Source organism: Podarcis gaigeae, assembly GCF_964106915.1.
Source record: "Podarcis gaigeae genome assembly, chromosome: 1".
Lineage (NCBI taxonomy): Eukaryota > Metazoa > Chordata > Lepidosauria > Squamata > Lacertidae > Podarcis > Podarcis gaigeae.
Window position 1 is genome coordinate 131998167 of NC_139678.1, and position 17875 is coordinate 132016041.

General features: G+C 40.7%; 1 protein-coding gene across 4 annotated transcripts in view; it reads left to right on the forward strand.

The window, feature by feature from the left end:
- The window catches only part of AGAP1 (ArfGAP with GTPase domain, ankyrin repeat and PH domain 1), a 316238-nt gene that overhangs the window by 170284 nt on the left and 128079 nt on the right, over window positions 1-17875 (forward strand). For all 4 annotated transcript variants that reach the window (XM_083706024.1, XM_083706025.1, XM_083706026.1 and 1 more), the window contains 2 exons: window positions 2546-2650; window positions 11555-11723. In XM_083706024.1, coding sequence (XP_083562150.1) covers window positions 2546-2650; window positions 11555-11723 — 274 coding nt within the window. The remainder of the gene's footprint in view (window positions 1-2545; window positions 2651-11554; window positions 11724-17875) is intronic.

A 17875-nucleotide genomic window follows, 5' to 3' on the forward strand; every position in this document is an offset into this window, starting at 1 on the left:
AATGCCCCTCCTTTTAAGCAAAGAGTTGCAACATGACTATTTCTGCAAATTAGGGATCACGTGACTGTTTTAAAGCCTGTTTTACATTATTTAAAGACAGTCATAGCAGCCATTATTTGAACAGATGAGGCTTCTGTTGTGCAACCACTGATTGTCGTCATCACATCAGCCAGTTAAAGTAACAGTGGAGGCTAATCTGCCCAGTAAGAAACGTGGTGGGTGTTTGTGATCACTTACTCATCAGCATGATGATTAGCACTGTTTGAGAAATAGAACTTCTACAAATTGATAATAAACTGCTTTTTCATACTAAAACTTCACTTTAAAACATTTACAGCATTCTAAAGGTTAGTTTTGTGGCCTTCACATAAGTCACCTTTCTGCAAGCACAGCTAGATAAAATATGTCCTGTCAACAGTGCTTAGTCACTATTGTCCTCAGCTGGAAATGATGGGGAGAATATAGGATATATTAAATAACTTAGGAGCACACTAGTGGAAATACTGACATCTTGCAAGCTTTATTTTTTTCTTTTATATTATCATCAAGCGTTAAAGATGATACATTTCATTTATATCATCAGATGAAGTAGATTCATCTATGTTCTGATGTGAGCACTGACCTCAACAAAGGCAAAGCAAGACTGGGGCACTCTGGACAACTGATCGGGAGCTTGTGACCAGGACTTGTAAACAGGGGTGTTTGCTAGGATGTTTTGAGTAGGGGGACTGGAGTGCTGTCTCAGGGTGTACTTAGGACCAAGGACATTGCAGTGACCTGCTTCCTGCCTGAGAATGCAGATTCACATAAAGCCCACTGACCACAACCCCTTTCTTCTGATTCATACAAACAATAGTGCCAGCCTCAGCCTTTGACGTATAGCAAGGGACTATGAGACTCTGCACAAGAAGCTGAAGGGCTTTGGAGCATAGGTGGTTTTTTCATCGCACCTTCCTGTTGAAGGTTGTGGCCCAGGAAGAGAGAGGAAAATACTAGCTGCATAGGTGGTGTCGTCAAGAAAGCTTTGGCTTTTTGGACCATGGTCCGTGCTTTCTTTAGGAAGGACTTTTGGGAAGATACGTGTTGCACTTCACAGCGGTTGGCAAGAATGTCTTTGCTGAAAGTCTTGTGAAGCTGAAAGCAGGGGAGCACCAGGGACAAGGGATATTGTTATTGTTTAAATTTGTATACCACCCTCCATTTGAGCATCTCAGGGCAGTTCACAACAGAAAAATACAAATTGATAATACAAAGTACATAATAAAAAGCAAACCAATAACCCACAGCCGAACACCTGGTTGAAGAGAAACATTTTTGCCTGGCGCCTAAACGTATGTAATGAAGCTGTCAGGTGAGCCTCCCTGCTGCCACCCACTGGACCTTTCACAGAGGAGGCACACAAAGAAGGGCCTCTGATGATGGTCACTGGGTTCCTATGGGTGGTTCCTAAGGGGAGAGGCGGTCCTTGAGGTATTGTGGTCCAGATCTATTTAAGACTTTATAGGTCAAATATTGGTCAAATGTTGGACTAGATGATCCTTGGGGTCCTTTCCAACTTGACACTTCTATGATTTTATGATTCTATGGCTCATGAATGGAATATGAGAAAATAGGTCAGATGTTACTTGAGCAGCAGTTACTCTTGGTCTGAACCTTATATATGAGCTGCAGCTTCTCAGTGGCTGGCTCTCCTTTCAGAGAGATGCCTCTTCATTTATAGGATTCTAGCCTGCTCCAGCGGATAGAGCAGGGAAGACTTTGGTTGCACTAGGGCTTCTGCTATTAGAGTCATTTGAGTCAGAGGAGGTCAGTGCGATGTCTTCATGCCAGAAGGTTACTCTCTCCAGAGTAATGTCCATGGAACTGCTAGCAGATCATTTGGGCATGGCTAAGGTCTTCTGGTTTTCTCCTTGCCCTTCTTCCTTTCAACAAAATAGTGGGTACTTAAACATTGAAGTTGTATAAATATAGCACCCATGTGTTATCATGGTTCAGAAGGGGCCACTTCTGTCACAATTTCCGATTTGGGTTCATAGCACAATAACTACATATTATTCATAAATAGGTCCCACTGAATTCAATAGAGATTGTTCCCTAATAGATAGGTACAGAATTGTAGCTTGATTTGATTAGTCTTAAAGGTGCCACACAGAACTGTTAACAAGGGTTCCCATAAATTGATCATTAAAGAACAGGAAGCAGAGAGTAGGAATAAATGGACAGTTCTCATCATGGATGGATATAAGAAGTGGGGTCCCTCCAAAGATCAATATGGGGACCACTCTTTAACTTGTTGGCTTCCTCCTGGTTTGTATCCCCAACTGGTTAAAATGTATAAGATAAGACGCTGCCGGCGGGGTGGGTATGGATGATGGGTATGTATACTGATAATGTTATTTTAAAAGAATGTACTCACTAGTATGTGAATGAAGGAGCCATATCAAAGTATTTAGTGCAATAACAAATGCTGTAAAACTTTATAGGATAGGATTTTGTGTGTATATGTCTAACAGTGTGTTTCATATTATCTCTCTCTTCTTAATAGGGCATGCTGCTGAAGCGAAGTTGCAGATCTTTAAATAAAGAGTGGAAGAAGAAATATGTTACTCTCTCTGATAATGGCGTATTGACCTATCATCCAAGTTTACATGTAAGTGTGCATGCATTTCACAGTTATCAAATGATGTTTCAAAACCAGGAATCAGACCCACACAAATTACAGTGGTTAGTTAATTCAAGGTTAGTTAATTTTTGAAGGGAGTGCATTCCACAAACAGGGAGCCAGTACAGAAAAGGCCCATTCTCTGGAACACATATGGAGGAGGCACACAAAGAAGAGCCTCAGATGATGAACACAGAGTCCGGGATGGTTTATATGGGGAGAGGCGTCACTGAGGTATTGTGATCCTGATCTGTTTTCATAACCTTTCATTGCCTACAGACAGCCACCCAATCTTAAACAACTCCTCACCCACAATAATACAGCAAGCAGACTTAACATGGACACTGGTACCAGCGCCTGCAATAAACCCAGATGCCAACATTGCTGCCACATACACCCAGACAACACCATCACTGGACCCAACAACATCAAACATACCATCTCAGGCCTCTTTAATTGCTCTTCTTCTAACATTGTGAAGGGAGTGGATAGAGGTTGACTGACAAGTATCCATTATTTTTTAAAAGGAAACGCAGTTCTAATAAATGTGAAAATTAGGATTAAAAACATACTTTGATTACAGTTGAATATTAATGGGGGGGGCATTTGATAAGATATGTAAGTGCCATTTCAGAGTTTGCTTTGATAAAGGGAATGGTTGATAAATGTAGCTTTCAGTAGTGTTATTGGAGAGCCATAATGCATAGTTTATTTTCTGTGCAATATTAAGCCTCCATTTAGGCTTTATTTATTTGCACAGATTTTGGTATTTTTATAGAAATCATTCTTTTTTCACACTAAATAACAATGTATTAAACTTTCTATGTCTGTTCCCAGTGGAGTAGAAAGTTTCCTAGGAATATTTCAAAGGCAAACATAATTTCATTTTAAGAAGATCATCTCCCGGCACTTGGAAGTAACCCTGTATTTCTGAATTTAAACTGAAAGTATCACTGTGTGTTATCCAGTAGTACTGAACATATAAGAACAGTGTGCATAACGGTGTGGCTACATCCAGCAGTATTTTATAAATACGTGTTTTTGGCTAAGCTTATAACACAATTGTAGATTTCCTAAGGTCTTTCGTAGGAGGAGATGATCTCTTTCCCCCCCAGGTGTGCCTGTGGCCCCAGTGGAAACCAATCAAGGTGCGATTTATGTTCATTAAGTGCTTGTCAAAACTGAAAAATTTTCTAATCAACAGCAATCTAACTGAAGCCTTCTCAGTGGCTGGGAGTGTCGCCTCTGCAGTGTCGGCTACTTGCCTGTTACAACTCTAGGCTAGAAATCCACTGATGATTACATTAGGCTAAGCTTCGAAGTAAATGAACCATATCTTATTTAGGTGCAACTAGCTTCAGTGTAGTCCTGCCCTGCAGGGCACTTTATAGCATTTTATGGCTTTAAAATTAGTGTAGCTTCCCATTTGCTGCAGGGTGCTACATGTTATGCCTTTGAACCCCATAAGCAAAGGGAAGGGGGTCTTTGTTCCCCTCCCTTTATTTTTCCTCTGCATTTTAGCTATTTTATTTTGCATCTTTTCCAGACGGCATTTTGCAATAAAAATGTCTGACTTCCCTCTGTACACAAAAAAGTAGAGTCATCAGCATTTGCCAGTCAGTACATACAATACTCTCAAACAATACTTAGCAATCTAAATAGATTTGCAGGTTGTTAACCAGTTTTCAATGATCTTTTTCAGTTATAAAATAGCATTTTGAAATAAGATTTGTAATTTGCCGTAATTTGTTGTTTTCCTGTAAAGTATGGTTTGTATGAATTAAATAAATTTTCAGTCTACTAAGACTGAATTAAATTTGTTATTGATAGGGAAACAAAAGCACAAAGGCATTTCACACAGTTAATTGGATAGAAGTATGACGAGCATATTAAAGACAAAGAATTTAACTTAACTCACTTAATTTCTGCAGAAATTAATATTGCTAATTATCAGAATGGTAAAAGATTGATGTGTTTTGCTTACTTTGATTGGAATAAGGAGGCATTGAACAATGGTGATAAATAAAATAAAGAATGATTAGGTTAGCAGACATTGGATAGGGTTGTTATAGTTAGTGTACTCTATTATGCCCACATAGATTATAAAGAATTGTTGTCATTGAGTCTTTTTAAAAAGAATGAGATTTTTCATCAAGTAAGCTAAATAAAAGTAGAGAAAATCATTGGCCCTGTGTGATTTCTAAACTCTCCAGCAGGGCACAGTATGAAACAGTGGAAGGTAAATAGGTCCCATGCCAGATCTAGTTAGAAATCAGAAAACCTATTCTGCATGTCCCATAAGACCTTTTGAGCATAACAATTCATGCATATGGTCTATGGTTTCTGAACTGCTCAGTCAAGCCCTGATTCTGCAGTGTTCTTAGTAAAGTCTAAGTAAAGCTTTGCCGTTAATAATTTCGCATTTTATATCACCTCTGCACCACTAGAAATGTACTACTCATACAGGGAGATGAAGTATAGACTGATCCCCAACCAAAGATGTACTTTGCAGATCTTAGTTTAATATTATATTTGTAGAAAAGAGTGCATTCTAAAACCTTTAAGAACTTGTACTGCTTGAATACCAGGGATATTTGATTTAAAAGGGGAAAAAAACAGTAGAATCTGTCCCCATGTCACATTTATTAACTTCTACTGGTACTTTCCTTTGCCCCTCATATGTCATGTATTTCTCCCTTTCCTTTCCCTTCTGATTCTGGTTAAACATGGATCATTGGGACCATAGGCCTTGATACAGAATCAGACCATTGACCCGTCTAGCCCAGTACTGCCTACAATGACTGGCAGAGCTCTCCAGGATTCCAGCCAGGAGGCTCCTCTTGCCCAACCTGGAGATTCCAAGAATTAACCCTAACCCTATAGGACACACTTTCCCCCCTCCAAAAATGAAGGGGAAATCTGTGTGCGTCCTATGGGGCGAATACAGGCTTTCGCTGAAGCTTGGAGAGTGAGAGGGGTCGGAAGCAGAGCGCCCTGCGCTTCGGGCAGACATCGGGCAGCCCCACAAGCTTGGGGGACAGCGGGGAGGGGCAGCGCCACCATCCCGCTGTTCCCCGACCTGGTTTTGGGGGGGAAATAAAGGGGAAAAAATTCCCTTTATTTCCCCTCAAAAAACTAGGTGCGTCCTATGGGCCGGTGCGTCCTATGGGACGAAAAATACGGTACTCCGCCCCTGAGCTACAGTCTTTCTTTTGCCCATGAAACATAGCTGTCAAGTGTCCTTATTTGAAGGGACAGTCCCTTATTCCAGCACCATGTCCTGCTGCTGTCCCTTATTGATAGATGTCCCTTAAATGTCCCTTAAATTTCAAAGGAAGTAGCTCCTCTCCCTCCCTCCCTGCCGGCCAGGGAGGAGGGAGGCTCCAACTGTGTTGCTTGGCTGTGTTGCTCACCCAATAAGAAGTCTAAGAACGACTGGGGGGGTGGAGCTTGCATGCCTTGTGTGTGGCTAGTTAATGCAGGCTGAGGGGGGTTTTGAATGCTGGACGTCATTTTGTTGCACGTGCTGCTGCAAACTTTGCAGTGCAAAGCCAAGCCGGGGAGCCATCTTAAGTTGAGGCTTCATAGGCCTTGTGGTGCATGTGATTCAGATTCTATTCAGTTGAACCTCTGGTTACAAAGTTGGTTGGACAGTGTTCTTGAAGCTACCAGCATGAGTTTGACCAGACTGCAGGAGGACAGGAAGACTGGAGTGCCTGGAACAGATGAGGCTGCTGGTCCCTTATTTTCAAGGCTGCTGGTCCCTTATTTTCAAATCTGCAAGTTGACAGCTATGCCATGAAATTAACCCTGGCCAATGTCACCCTTCCTATGTTTCCTGGCTTCACACAGCCCATAAATAATGCTTAACAAGAGAGTGTGTGGATAATCTGATAAAAGTGCATGGCAGCCGCCTTATTTACTGCTGTTTAGCGAGAAACAATATAATGTGTAGTAATGTGAGTGGTGGGTATTTTGCTTTTGATATGTCCAAAACTAAAGCAGAAGCTCTAGATGTCAAACATTTGGATTATTTTGAAATACAATGATTCTGAAGGCAGCTACCCTTTTCCTAGTGGGGCAATCTGGGGGGGGGGGGGGTTGAGATTCAGGAATTCCTACACCCCTAGTTCTAATCACGCAGCCTTCTGAAACGATCTTAATTTATCATCTGCATGCTTCTTTTCCAAAAACAATGTTGAGATAAAAATGGCTCACAACACTAACAATGCAGTAGAAAATAACATATGTATGATCTTTTTCAGGTGCAACTAGCTTCAGTGTAGTCCATGGCTTTAAAATTAGTGTGGCTTCCCATTTGCTGCAGAGTGCTTCATGTTATGCCTTTGAATCCCATAAACAAAGGGAAGGGGGTCTTTTATATGGTTATGGTGTTATATTGATACATTTGTCAGCTGGGGTCTCACTCACCCTGGAGGGAACACACACTCCCTTGCAAACAGCAGCACAGCCAAGACAGGATTGCAGACTTTGCAGCTCCAAATGTCTGTTAATGGCACGCAACTGATAAAGAGAGACAATCTTACCCCATAATGGATCTGTTTCCGATTTCACCTAACATGACTCAGGAAGCCTACATGATGGACTCATAGAACCATATAATTGTAGAGTTTCACTAGTAAGAGGATAGTGCAACTCATCTACGTGAGTTTAGGACTTTTTATTTTAAGAGAAAAGGTGATTTAGAGGAGTGACTTTTTTGCATGGTATGCAAAAAGCTTTTCTTTCTATCTCAACGCTAGAACTTGTGGACATGAAACTGGATGTTGGAAGTTTTACAGCAGACCAAAAAAGGACTTCACACAGCCCATAAAGAGGTGTTGATGGCCACAGACTTAGATGCCTTCAAAATAAGATTCATGGAGGAAAGGGCTATTAATGGCTGCTCCACCTCCACTCTCAGTTGCTGGGAAATACAAGTGGGGTGAGTCCTGCATTCAGGCTTCCCATGGGCATCTGGTTGTTCTCTGTCAGAACAGGAAATAGGGCTAGAAGGGCCATTAGCCTGATCCAGACTCTTCTTATTTTCTTATGAAGCTAATAAAGGGTCTCCTAGCCACACTCCTCTTCAAAATGCCCCAATAGAAGTGGGATGGGATAATTTTAATTATTATAAAAAGAAGGTTCAGCAAAAATTGAAGATAGTTGTAATCTCTGACAATAGTCCCTAACTTGGTTTGCGCAGTTACTTTTTATTTTAAAATTGCAAAATATTTGGTAACTTCCTCTTAGTCATTTATAAGCAAAAGTCTATTTCAACACATGTGTCAGGGAGAATTCAGAGGAGGAAGTGACAGAAGAGGCGGAGCAGGGGCTCAGGGATGCTATGGAGCCCTTCAGCCGCCCAGAGACAGAGGAAGCAGAAGAGCAGGCAGAGAGTAGCCACGAGGAGGAAAGGCTCAGGGATGTTGCAGAGCCCTTCACTGCCCAGAGGCCCGGGAAGGGAGCTCAGAATCTGGAAGGAAGGGGGCTTTCAAATCAGCACAGATTTGAAGGAGGGAAATGAAACATAAGGGTCAAAAACGTCTCGTGCTATTTCCCTGCCTCCTTTGTTGGCGGGAGAATCAAAGGAAGCCACTCCCCGAATCTGACTCAACGGATTCTGATGCCTCATCCTGAACAAAACAAAACAAATTCCTTCCAGTAGCACCTTAAAGACCAACTAAGTCAGTTCTTGGTATGAGCTTTCGTGTGCATGCACACTTCTTCAGATACCTGATATCTGAAGAAGTGTGCATGCACACGAAAGCTCATACCAAGAACTGACTTAGTTGGTCTTTAAGGTGCTACTGGAAGGAATTTTTTTTGTTTTGACTATGGCAGACCAACATGGCTACCTATCTGTAACTCATCCTGAACTGTAGATGTTTCTTGCACATATGTAATAAAAAATGTAAATATCAAGCCGACTGTGCCGGGGTGTTAATGTGAAGGGGAGACACCACCTTTACAACATGTTGTACAGCCTTCTGTGTGGTGAGCACTAGTGTAGTCAAATTATCACATCAGCACTGCTCTGTTTGCACAAATGCCAAGGGTATCCTCAGAAAGTAAAGCAATGGCTATCAATATGGTGGGTGTATTGTAGGAATTTATTGATTGATTAATGTGTTTTGAGTTTAACTTCAACTACCACATTGCCCACAGCTGACTAAGATGAAGTTGCCAGTTAATGATAACTGTAGGCAATTACGTATGTTGTATTTTACTAGCACAAGAGATTGTGTGCAGATCTCAGTTTAACAGAAATGCTTGCATCTAGGTAGCAGAAGTAAAGTGTATTTTTGATGCACTATGCTGCTTTACAGCAATTGCTGTGCAGATATTCCGAACAGATTGGATGTGTTGTTGCATATTATTATTATTTCTGTAGGAATCCGTTTGGTGTACTGAAGTCCTAATGGAATATGCCACGACCTTCCCCACACAAACTGACTGCCCAAATCCCCTTGAAAACAGCTCCACAGAAGGTGGTACCCGTGTTAAGCTGTGCTTCTGTCAGCAAGCTGAGAGCTGTGGGTCTCTGACATGGCACTCAATTGCTAGCAGGTTTCTCTCATTGCACCTCATTTGCATCTGGGACATCAATTAGCATGTTTGTTGAGGCTAATTGAATGAAACTCAATCATAGCTCTTAATTGCTTGACTATGTGAAAAGAAATCACATTAATGCAGCTAATTAAGTGTATGGCAATAGATGCAACATAATTAGGAGTGGAATGTAAAAAACAAGCGATGGCAGAGGTGCAAGAGCCATGGGGTGCAGGGCATTCAGATGCTCAGTTACCTTGATATGAACACCTTTCGGGAGGAGACCCTCCTGGCTCCGGTGCTTTTTGTATGCTGCTGAATTATGAACGTGGAAAACTTGAGAGGCAAAATGTAAATGGATTTGCAATTACTACTTTTTCAAGCTGTTGAGGGGCAGAAGATAGCACTTCTGGGGTGGGCCACTATGGAGTGGGCTCTGGGGACTTGTTAAGTGCTGTTTAAAAGTACTTGGCTTTGAATTACCCTCGCGTCTTGTTAAAGGTTCTTTCCCCCTCCTGTCCCCCCATCTTTTTTTTTTCTGCGATCAGCATTTTCTACAACTAACGTCTAGGGGAGTTTTCTTTGTAATATTTGCATATCAAAATCAAGCTTGCTATCTTCTCTTTAACACAGCATATTCCAGATGACAGGGTCATCTTCATCTTTTTCTAATGTGATCATACAATAAATCACTATTCTGAAGTGGCTATGCTTTTTTGTAACCTTTTATTTCTCCAGGGCAGCAAAATTTGCAATGGAAAAGTGTTGAGATCTTGCTGGAAGGAAACAGTGCTTTGCCAGTTTCCTAGTCTGTGAAACAATTACTGTTATGTACTTTATATACAGTGAAAGGGACTGTTGCATTACACAGTGTTGAAACATTAAGGAATAGTTTAAGATGACATTTCGTACAGTGATGTTAGCGTCATAGTTTCATTGAAAAACAGTATTGACATCTCCCCCTGAAACACTCCCCTCTGCTGCCACCGCCTAAAATGTATTTGTGGCTTATATACTAGAAGCCATACTATATTGTACCTGGAAAAGGTGAGGGATTCATAACATGAGACTAATAAAATGAACAGAGAACTACTGGAACCAGCCCCACAAACAATTTTTATTTTATTTTTTGTATTTTGTAGAATCTGCAGTGGGTAAAAACACTGGGTTTAAAACTGCTCCATTGAGCTCAATGTCATGATATGTTGGGAGATAATAATAAAGTTAGCTATCCCTGGTCTAAAAGTTTAGGATACATTTTGAAAACATTTTATTTCATTTACATGGAATATACAATCAAGGTTTAATTAAGATTTTAAATTATTGTTCTTGTCTCAAGTTGAGCCATGGACACTTAACATGTATGTTATAGAAATATGAAAGTGGGGACTAGTATTGACTTCAAAAGGTAATGTACGCTTTTTGCAATCATACTGTATGCGATTTGTCAAGACTAGCTTCTGAACTGTCAATGTCTTTCATTCCTCTCCCTCAGTAATAACCTTTAAAAACAATCATACGGCTACACTATTTACCCGGCTTTTTTTTCATCCATTTTTCCTTTCTTTGCAGTTAGATTTTGGAATTAAGTGAAAAGCATAAGATGCATAAGAGTGAATTCCCCTACTTTGTACCTCATTGGAGTGGCTTTGCCTCGTACCATCTAATTCTGGGCTAATTCTTTCATTGGTGCCTTTTATGCCTTTATGCCTGTTGAAAATTAGGTCTGTTAATTGTGTTCTGCATGACTCCTACATTGATGGAGCTTTTTCACATTCATCTGCATTTTATTGTCATAAGTCACTTTAATTCGTCTTTAAAAAATACAAGTTTTTTAAAATAAATAAGGTCTGTATCATCAATCAAAGCTGTTATACCATGGGGTAGATAGTTTAAAATACTCATTTTAGGCAGGCATCTGAAAACTGTTCTGTAGAATAAGCTAATACAGTTTCCCACTCTCTGTCTATGCTTTTGCATGTCCATGTGCGTTATGTATAACAAAAATATTACTTTTTTTGCAGTCTTTCATATATAGGCTCCATAGAGCTGTTTTACATGTACCCATGGGTTTGAGCATTCCCAGTGGGAATTATATACCTTCCTGTTTAACAGCCTAGCGTCTCCTATGCTATGTATAGTCTGCTTTCAGAAGTTCTCTGAAGTTCAACAGTAGTTTTGCATATAGAACAGTGCACTGCTGTTTTAATAAATCAACACCCAAAGCCCTGTTGGGCATATGGAACTAGTCATGTAAGGACTTTGGATCCTACCATCTCAAAATCACATCCATCCTCTCTCCCACATTAAAATACATACCTTCGTGTTCCTTTCATGCAGGATTATATGCAGAATGTTCATGGAAAAGAAATTGATCTTCTGAGGACCACAGTTAAAGTCCCAGGGAAGAGGCCACCTCGAGCTACATCAGCATGTGTACCCATCTCCACTCCGAAAACAAATGGCTTGTCTAAAGACATAAGCAGTTTACAGATCTCACCAAATTCAGGTAAGTTTTAAAGCAACACGACTACAGTCCATTGCAGTTCTATGATTTAATTGTTGCTGGTTTTTTTGTATGGAGGATCACTCTATTGTGTGACCCCCAACTGCCATCTGAAGTTGTACATTCCAGGCATTGTTTCGGTGTGCCTCCCAAGGTATTCTCACTGGTGTGCAGAATGCAGAACTGCTAAGGAGTTGGTAGTTAGCAACTTCTGTACCCCAGGCAACATTTCTGACCCTACAAGCAACTTTTTCAACCCCCAAGACCCATTTTGCTAGAGGAGGTGGAGTCTGTGGCAGGGAAAGAAACCTGTGCCCTCTCCACTTTTGAAATGATCAAGAGGGAACAAAATACTTCCCCATGGCTCTGCATTGGGATCTCTCTGCATGTTAGCATGTGTGTGTCTGCCTGCATGTGAGAGTAGGTGTTGTGCATAGTGTAAGAGTGTGGGGTGGCCACATCCACCAGTGGCAGGCAACAGTGCTGTCTCGGGACAAAAAACATGTCAGCTATCTAAGTCTTGATTTTATGATGCAATGATCGGGGGACTGATAGAGCAAATAATCAGGACAAGAGTGGCTACCAGATAAAATTTCAGCTTGTGAGTGTTAAAACACAGGTTACATAAGATATGTGTTTCCCTCACATTTACCATAAGGTCAGTGGGTCTTTACTTCTATGACGTGTTTGGAACATCTGATACCTGTTTCAGTGTTTTGTGTTGGAAGCTGATATCTTAAGACTGCACCAGCCTACTTGCGTTGGCAGCAGCATGTACTTCTTTTATCCCCTGCCCAGTGTGTTGGGCTAAAGACTGTTTGAGACTGCCTAATGGTTTTCATGGAGGCCATGAAGTGTCAAGCCGGCCCAGCAACAGGGGTTCTCCAACACCATGCCAGAAACCAGCTTGGTTAGAGATGCTGGAAGGCATGAGGGTGGTTGATAGACCAGCAGCATCCCCAGTCTGTCTCTGGTCCAATACCAGGTGTAGACCTTCTAAATCCATTCCAAGATCAAGTGGTTTTCTGTTGAGGTGGCGCTTGTATGAACAATAGCACTTGCTGCCCTCAGCCCCTTGGTCTAGTCTGGTGCTGAATCGAGAACCCAGATGGGCACAATTGAGTTAGGTCAGGGCCACCTAGCATTAAGGTTACCAGACGTCCCCATTTCCCGGGGACAGTCCCCAGATTTACAAATCAGTGCCCATACAAAATCCATTGAAGTTGAAAAGTGTCCCCAGATTCATTGAAAAAAATCTGGTAACCTTAACCTAGCTCACCTATCCAAGTCGCAGTAAGGCAAGCCTTTCATCCACAGTCAAGTCATAGACAAGCATGAGCTTGATACAGGCTAACCTGGCATTCAGTGACAGCACCTTCAAACTAGACAGCTCAAATGATAAGGTAGCAGTAGCTTCCAGAGGAGTGGGAGTGCTGAAACAGGACAGTGACCAAACATATGGGTCTCCACCCCAGATAACAGTCAGCTCCTCCACTCCAACTATACCTGCTATCTTCCTACCACCATCACATCCTAGTACCATCACTCAATGTCAGACAATACAGCAGGAACATTAGGACCACAGATAATAAACAACCACTTGAGGTCTGAAGCTGCCACTTGAGTCACTTCCCACAAACCAACAATATTTTGAATCCCAAACAAATGTTTTATCTTGCTTTTCTACTCACATAGTTCACTATGTGAGGGGGGGGCGGGTGGATTCTTATAATTTCTAACGTCAAAACTAGTGTGCTTCAAAACAAAATACTGTGGTGGCCAGTTGTTCGACAGTGGAATTTGCTGCCAAGGAGTGTGGTGGAGTCTCCTTCTTTGGAGGTCTTTAAGCAGAGGCTTGACAACCATATGTCAGGAGTGCTCTGATGGTGTTTCCTGCTTGGCAGGGGGTTGGACTCGATGGCCCTTGTGGTCTCTTCCAACTCTATGATTCTATGATTCATCATATGTTAAAATTTGTAAGCAGGGACTGGTTTTTCTGAGTACCAAATGCAGGCACAGAGTGTTTGGGGAATGGTGCCCACATGCAGAAATTGTAGTTTGAAAGGTCATGGGCATGTGATGCAAGAATGGGAAAGGATTGGGTCCCTGCTGGTCTGGATTTTGCCTGTAAAATGTGTGCTCTATATGCAAGAATTAATATAGAGTGCATCATATGAAGCAGCTTTTTTCTTTAAAAGAATAAGTGCTTAAAAGAGTCTTTTAAACAAACTTTTTAACATAATACAGGGGTTACACCTGTGTTCCAGGGGGCAACACCTGTGACCCTCCATATATTGTTGGGATTACAACTGTCATGGCCAATGATCAGGAAGGTTGGGGGTTAAAGTCCGGCAACTTCTGAAGAGCCACACGTTCCCCATTTCTGAGCTACGAGAACACGTGAAGGGAAAAGGTGGACCCAAATTTTGTAGGTGGAATTAGTGAAAATTGGTTCCAAGTTTCTCAGGGGTTTCTCCAGTTGGCCTATTTTCAAAAGGCACTGTAATGAATCCATCTTTATCAATGGGGGGATAACAATTTGCTTTTTCATATGACATGGGGTGGGAATTGCAAGAAGGCAGTTTGATGACCTGTTTTGAGTAGTTTACCAAAATATAGGGAGAAATGAAAGTGAATGTAAGTTAGCAGCATCTTAAAGTTGTTGCTCATGTTTTAATCCAAGTCATTCTAAAATTTACCAGATGCAAGTCCTTGTAGTTTGGAGCAAGAACAAATTTGTCTTAGCTCCCACTTTGCTTATATGACATTGAAATCTAAAATCTAATCTGTTTGTTCTCATTAATATAATAATAATAATAATAATAATAATAATAATAATAATATTAATAATAATAATAATTATTTATATCCCGCCCATCTGGCTGAATTTCCCCAGCCACTCTGGGCAGCTCCCAACACAATTAATGATGGTGGTGATGGAGATGATGATGATAATAATAATAATAATAATAATAATAATAATAATAATAATATAAAGCGATCAAACATCGAAAACTTCCCTAAACAGTTACAGATAGGTAGCCGTGTTGGTCTGCCATAGTTAAAACAAAAAATTCCTTCCAGTAGCACCTTAAAGACCAACTCAGTTAGTTCTAGGTATGAGCTTTCGTGTGCATGCACACTTCTTCAGATACACTGAAACAGAAGTCACCAGACTTGGCTATCTGCCAATCACCTATTCCCACCACCCTTCTGAGCAATACCCCTCCCCACCTTCTCACTATATAGAAGGGTCTGGTGACTTCTGTTTCAGTGTATCTGAAGAAGTGTGCATGCACACGAAAGCTCATACCTAGAACTAACTTAGTTGGTCTTTAAGGTGCTACTGGAAGGAATTTTTTGTTTTCCCTAAACAGGGCTGCCTTTAGGTATCTTCTAAAATTCAGATAGTTGTTTATTTCCTTGACATCTGGGGGAAGGTGTTCCACAGGGCACCACCACTGAGAAGGCCCTCTGCCTGGTTCCCTGTAGCTTCACTTCTTGCAGTGAGGGAACCGCGAGAGGCCCTTGGACCTGGACCTCAGTGTCCGGGCAGAACGATGGGGGTGGGGACGCTCCTTCAGTTATACTGGGCTGAGGCCATTAGGGCTTTGAAGGTCAGTGCCAACAATTTGAATTGTGCTCGGAAATGTACTGGGAGCAAATGTTTTGTTAACTCTCTCTCTCTGGTTCCCCCACCCCTCTCCCTGAACATATTTTCAATACCTTATGTACCAGAAAGGTATAACATTGGAACTGCACTGCAGGAAGAGTAGCTGAGCCCAGACAGGAGAGAAAAATGAAAATACAGCTCATCAATCTGATTTCCATACTTAGATAGCTTCTGTCATTACATTCACAAGTGAAACCTGTTATAACATAACCCCAGATTTGAAGAGAGAGCCAGTCATTTTGTAAGATCCAAATTATTTTTTTAAAAATTGAAACAAACTAATTTTTCGCTTTGCATTTTAATTTCTTTACAGCTGCTCTGTGCTGCTCTGCCATGAAAACTGAATATATAGCAGATGATAAACAATAGCCCCTTCTCGTAGTTGCCAGTTATTTAACTAATATCCACAGAGCCAGTTATTATTTTAAATTCAAGAAACAAAGACCATGTTTGTAAAATCTATTGCATTAAGGATTTTTGCATGCTAACAGAATATATGGGAGAAGTATATTACTAATGTTAAATTATTATTTTATTATTACTTATATAAATTAATATTTATATGCTGTTTATATGTAAAAATGACTTTGAAGCAGCTTACAACCACAAATTAAAATATATTATTAAAATACACAATAACAAACAGCTACTTTATGAACTAGAAGTATGAGGATTGGTGGAAATTCATATTTCAGAGGCAGTCCAAAAGATATTTCATAATATCTTACATTTACTTTTTAATACCCCAGCTTCACACATTAGAGTTGAGACAGGGCAATTTTCATTAGTTGCCACAGCAGAAATTCACACAGTTCATACCAGCTACTGATAGGCTTGTATGAATGACAGAGTTCCCAAATTGTATCTACAAGAACAAGTCTCATAGTTCAAAATTCTGCAAAGGATAATTGGCATGCCAACATAAAAATCAATATAATTTTTCAGAGGCCTCTGTGGCACAATTGAGCTAGTCAACTCAGCTAAATTGCAGATAGGAAGAGGATTTGAATGTTAAATGTTCAAATGCACAGTAGCAATAGAATTGGTTCCATTTTTGCAAAAGGGCCTGCTTCCTGGAAATGTTTCACCAGGCCCTTGAAAGCTCAAAGGAGCCTTCAGTCCCGCATGCTTTCAGACAATGTAATCCGTGGAATAGTATGGTCAGCTGCTATGTGAAAGAACACTAAATCTTTGTGGGTCAAATGAGGAAGAAGCATTGGATTGCAGTTTACCTTGTGTCTACTATCATTCTCAAGACAAGAATGCTTTTTTAAATAAAAATTGACATTACTGTAGTATCAACCAAGCTGGAACATTTTATTCATGGGAAAATTTAAGATCCAAGTTATAATGTGTCGATTTTGAACATTGATATGTTGAGTCTACACAATGAAACAACAACCTGCTTGATAGCTACTGATGAATCCATGATCATTGAGCATGAATATGAAAAAGAACTATTTTTTTCAAATAATCATTTCTTCTTTGATTTTAAATTAGCTTATTCTTGTTTCAGCTGTAACCCATCATGAAAATCAGGCCTTGAGGCAGCAGTGTGTTACTGTGCCGCCTTTTGATAGAAAAGGGAATTGCGTCCCTGTGGGTTCTGCTGGATCTTAATGGTACACATATCACCAGTCATGTTATCTGTCTGGATCCCCTAAATAGGCAGGAGTTGAATGGAATGCCAGATAATGCCAGGAGACTCATGCTTGATGCTGTGGCCTTTGTCTTATGATATCCCACAGTGTTGCATTTTATCTTCCATGCTGTTTACATCTATATGCAACCACATGGACAGGTTGTCTAGAAATTTGGAGTTTGGTATAATCATTAAACTGCTGCTACTCAACTCTCCTTCCCATCACAGCTTGGGGAGGTCATAGAGATTATGAATTAATGTTTGACAAAAGGAAAGAAGGGCCACACTCCAAGGCAGTTGACTCACCAGCCATTATCCACCTCCCATTCAATCAACACTCATTGTTCACTCCCCATTCCCTGGGGGCTAACTGAATTTGAGCCACACCTCCTGACCTCATTGGCTACTACAGTAGCCAGGAGGAACCAGCCAGGAATATAAATTTAGAGCCAGCTAGCAAGGGAAGCTCGCTCTATGAGCTAGAGGGAACCTCGGCTGATGAAGCATCTCAGCCCAAGATGACAAAAGCACCAAGGTGAGTTAAGCTGACTTGGGAGGAGAAGGTAAGTAGCACCCATTTATTTAATTATTTAATCAAAACAGCACAAGTCAAGGGCACAGTAAGGTCACTCTTCTAGGATCTAAATTCTGTAAGATCCAAATGATGTAAGAATTTGCAACTCAGGAACTAACTTCTAGAGGTAGGAAATTTAGAGAAAAACTAATGCTCTACCTTAGCAGGGAAGCTTGGGGACCACAGGAAATTAAACTAAAACCTTCATATTTTAAAGAAGGCATAAAAAGTATATGTTGTTATTATTATACATAACACAAATACTG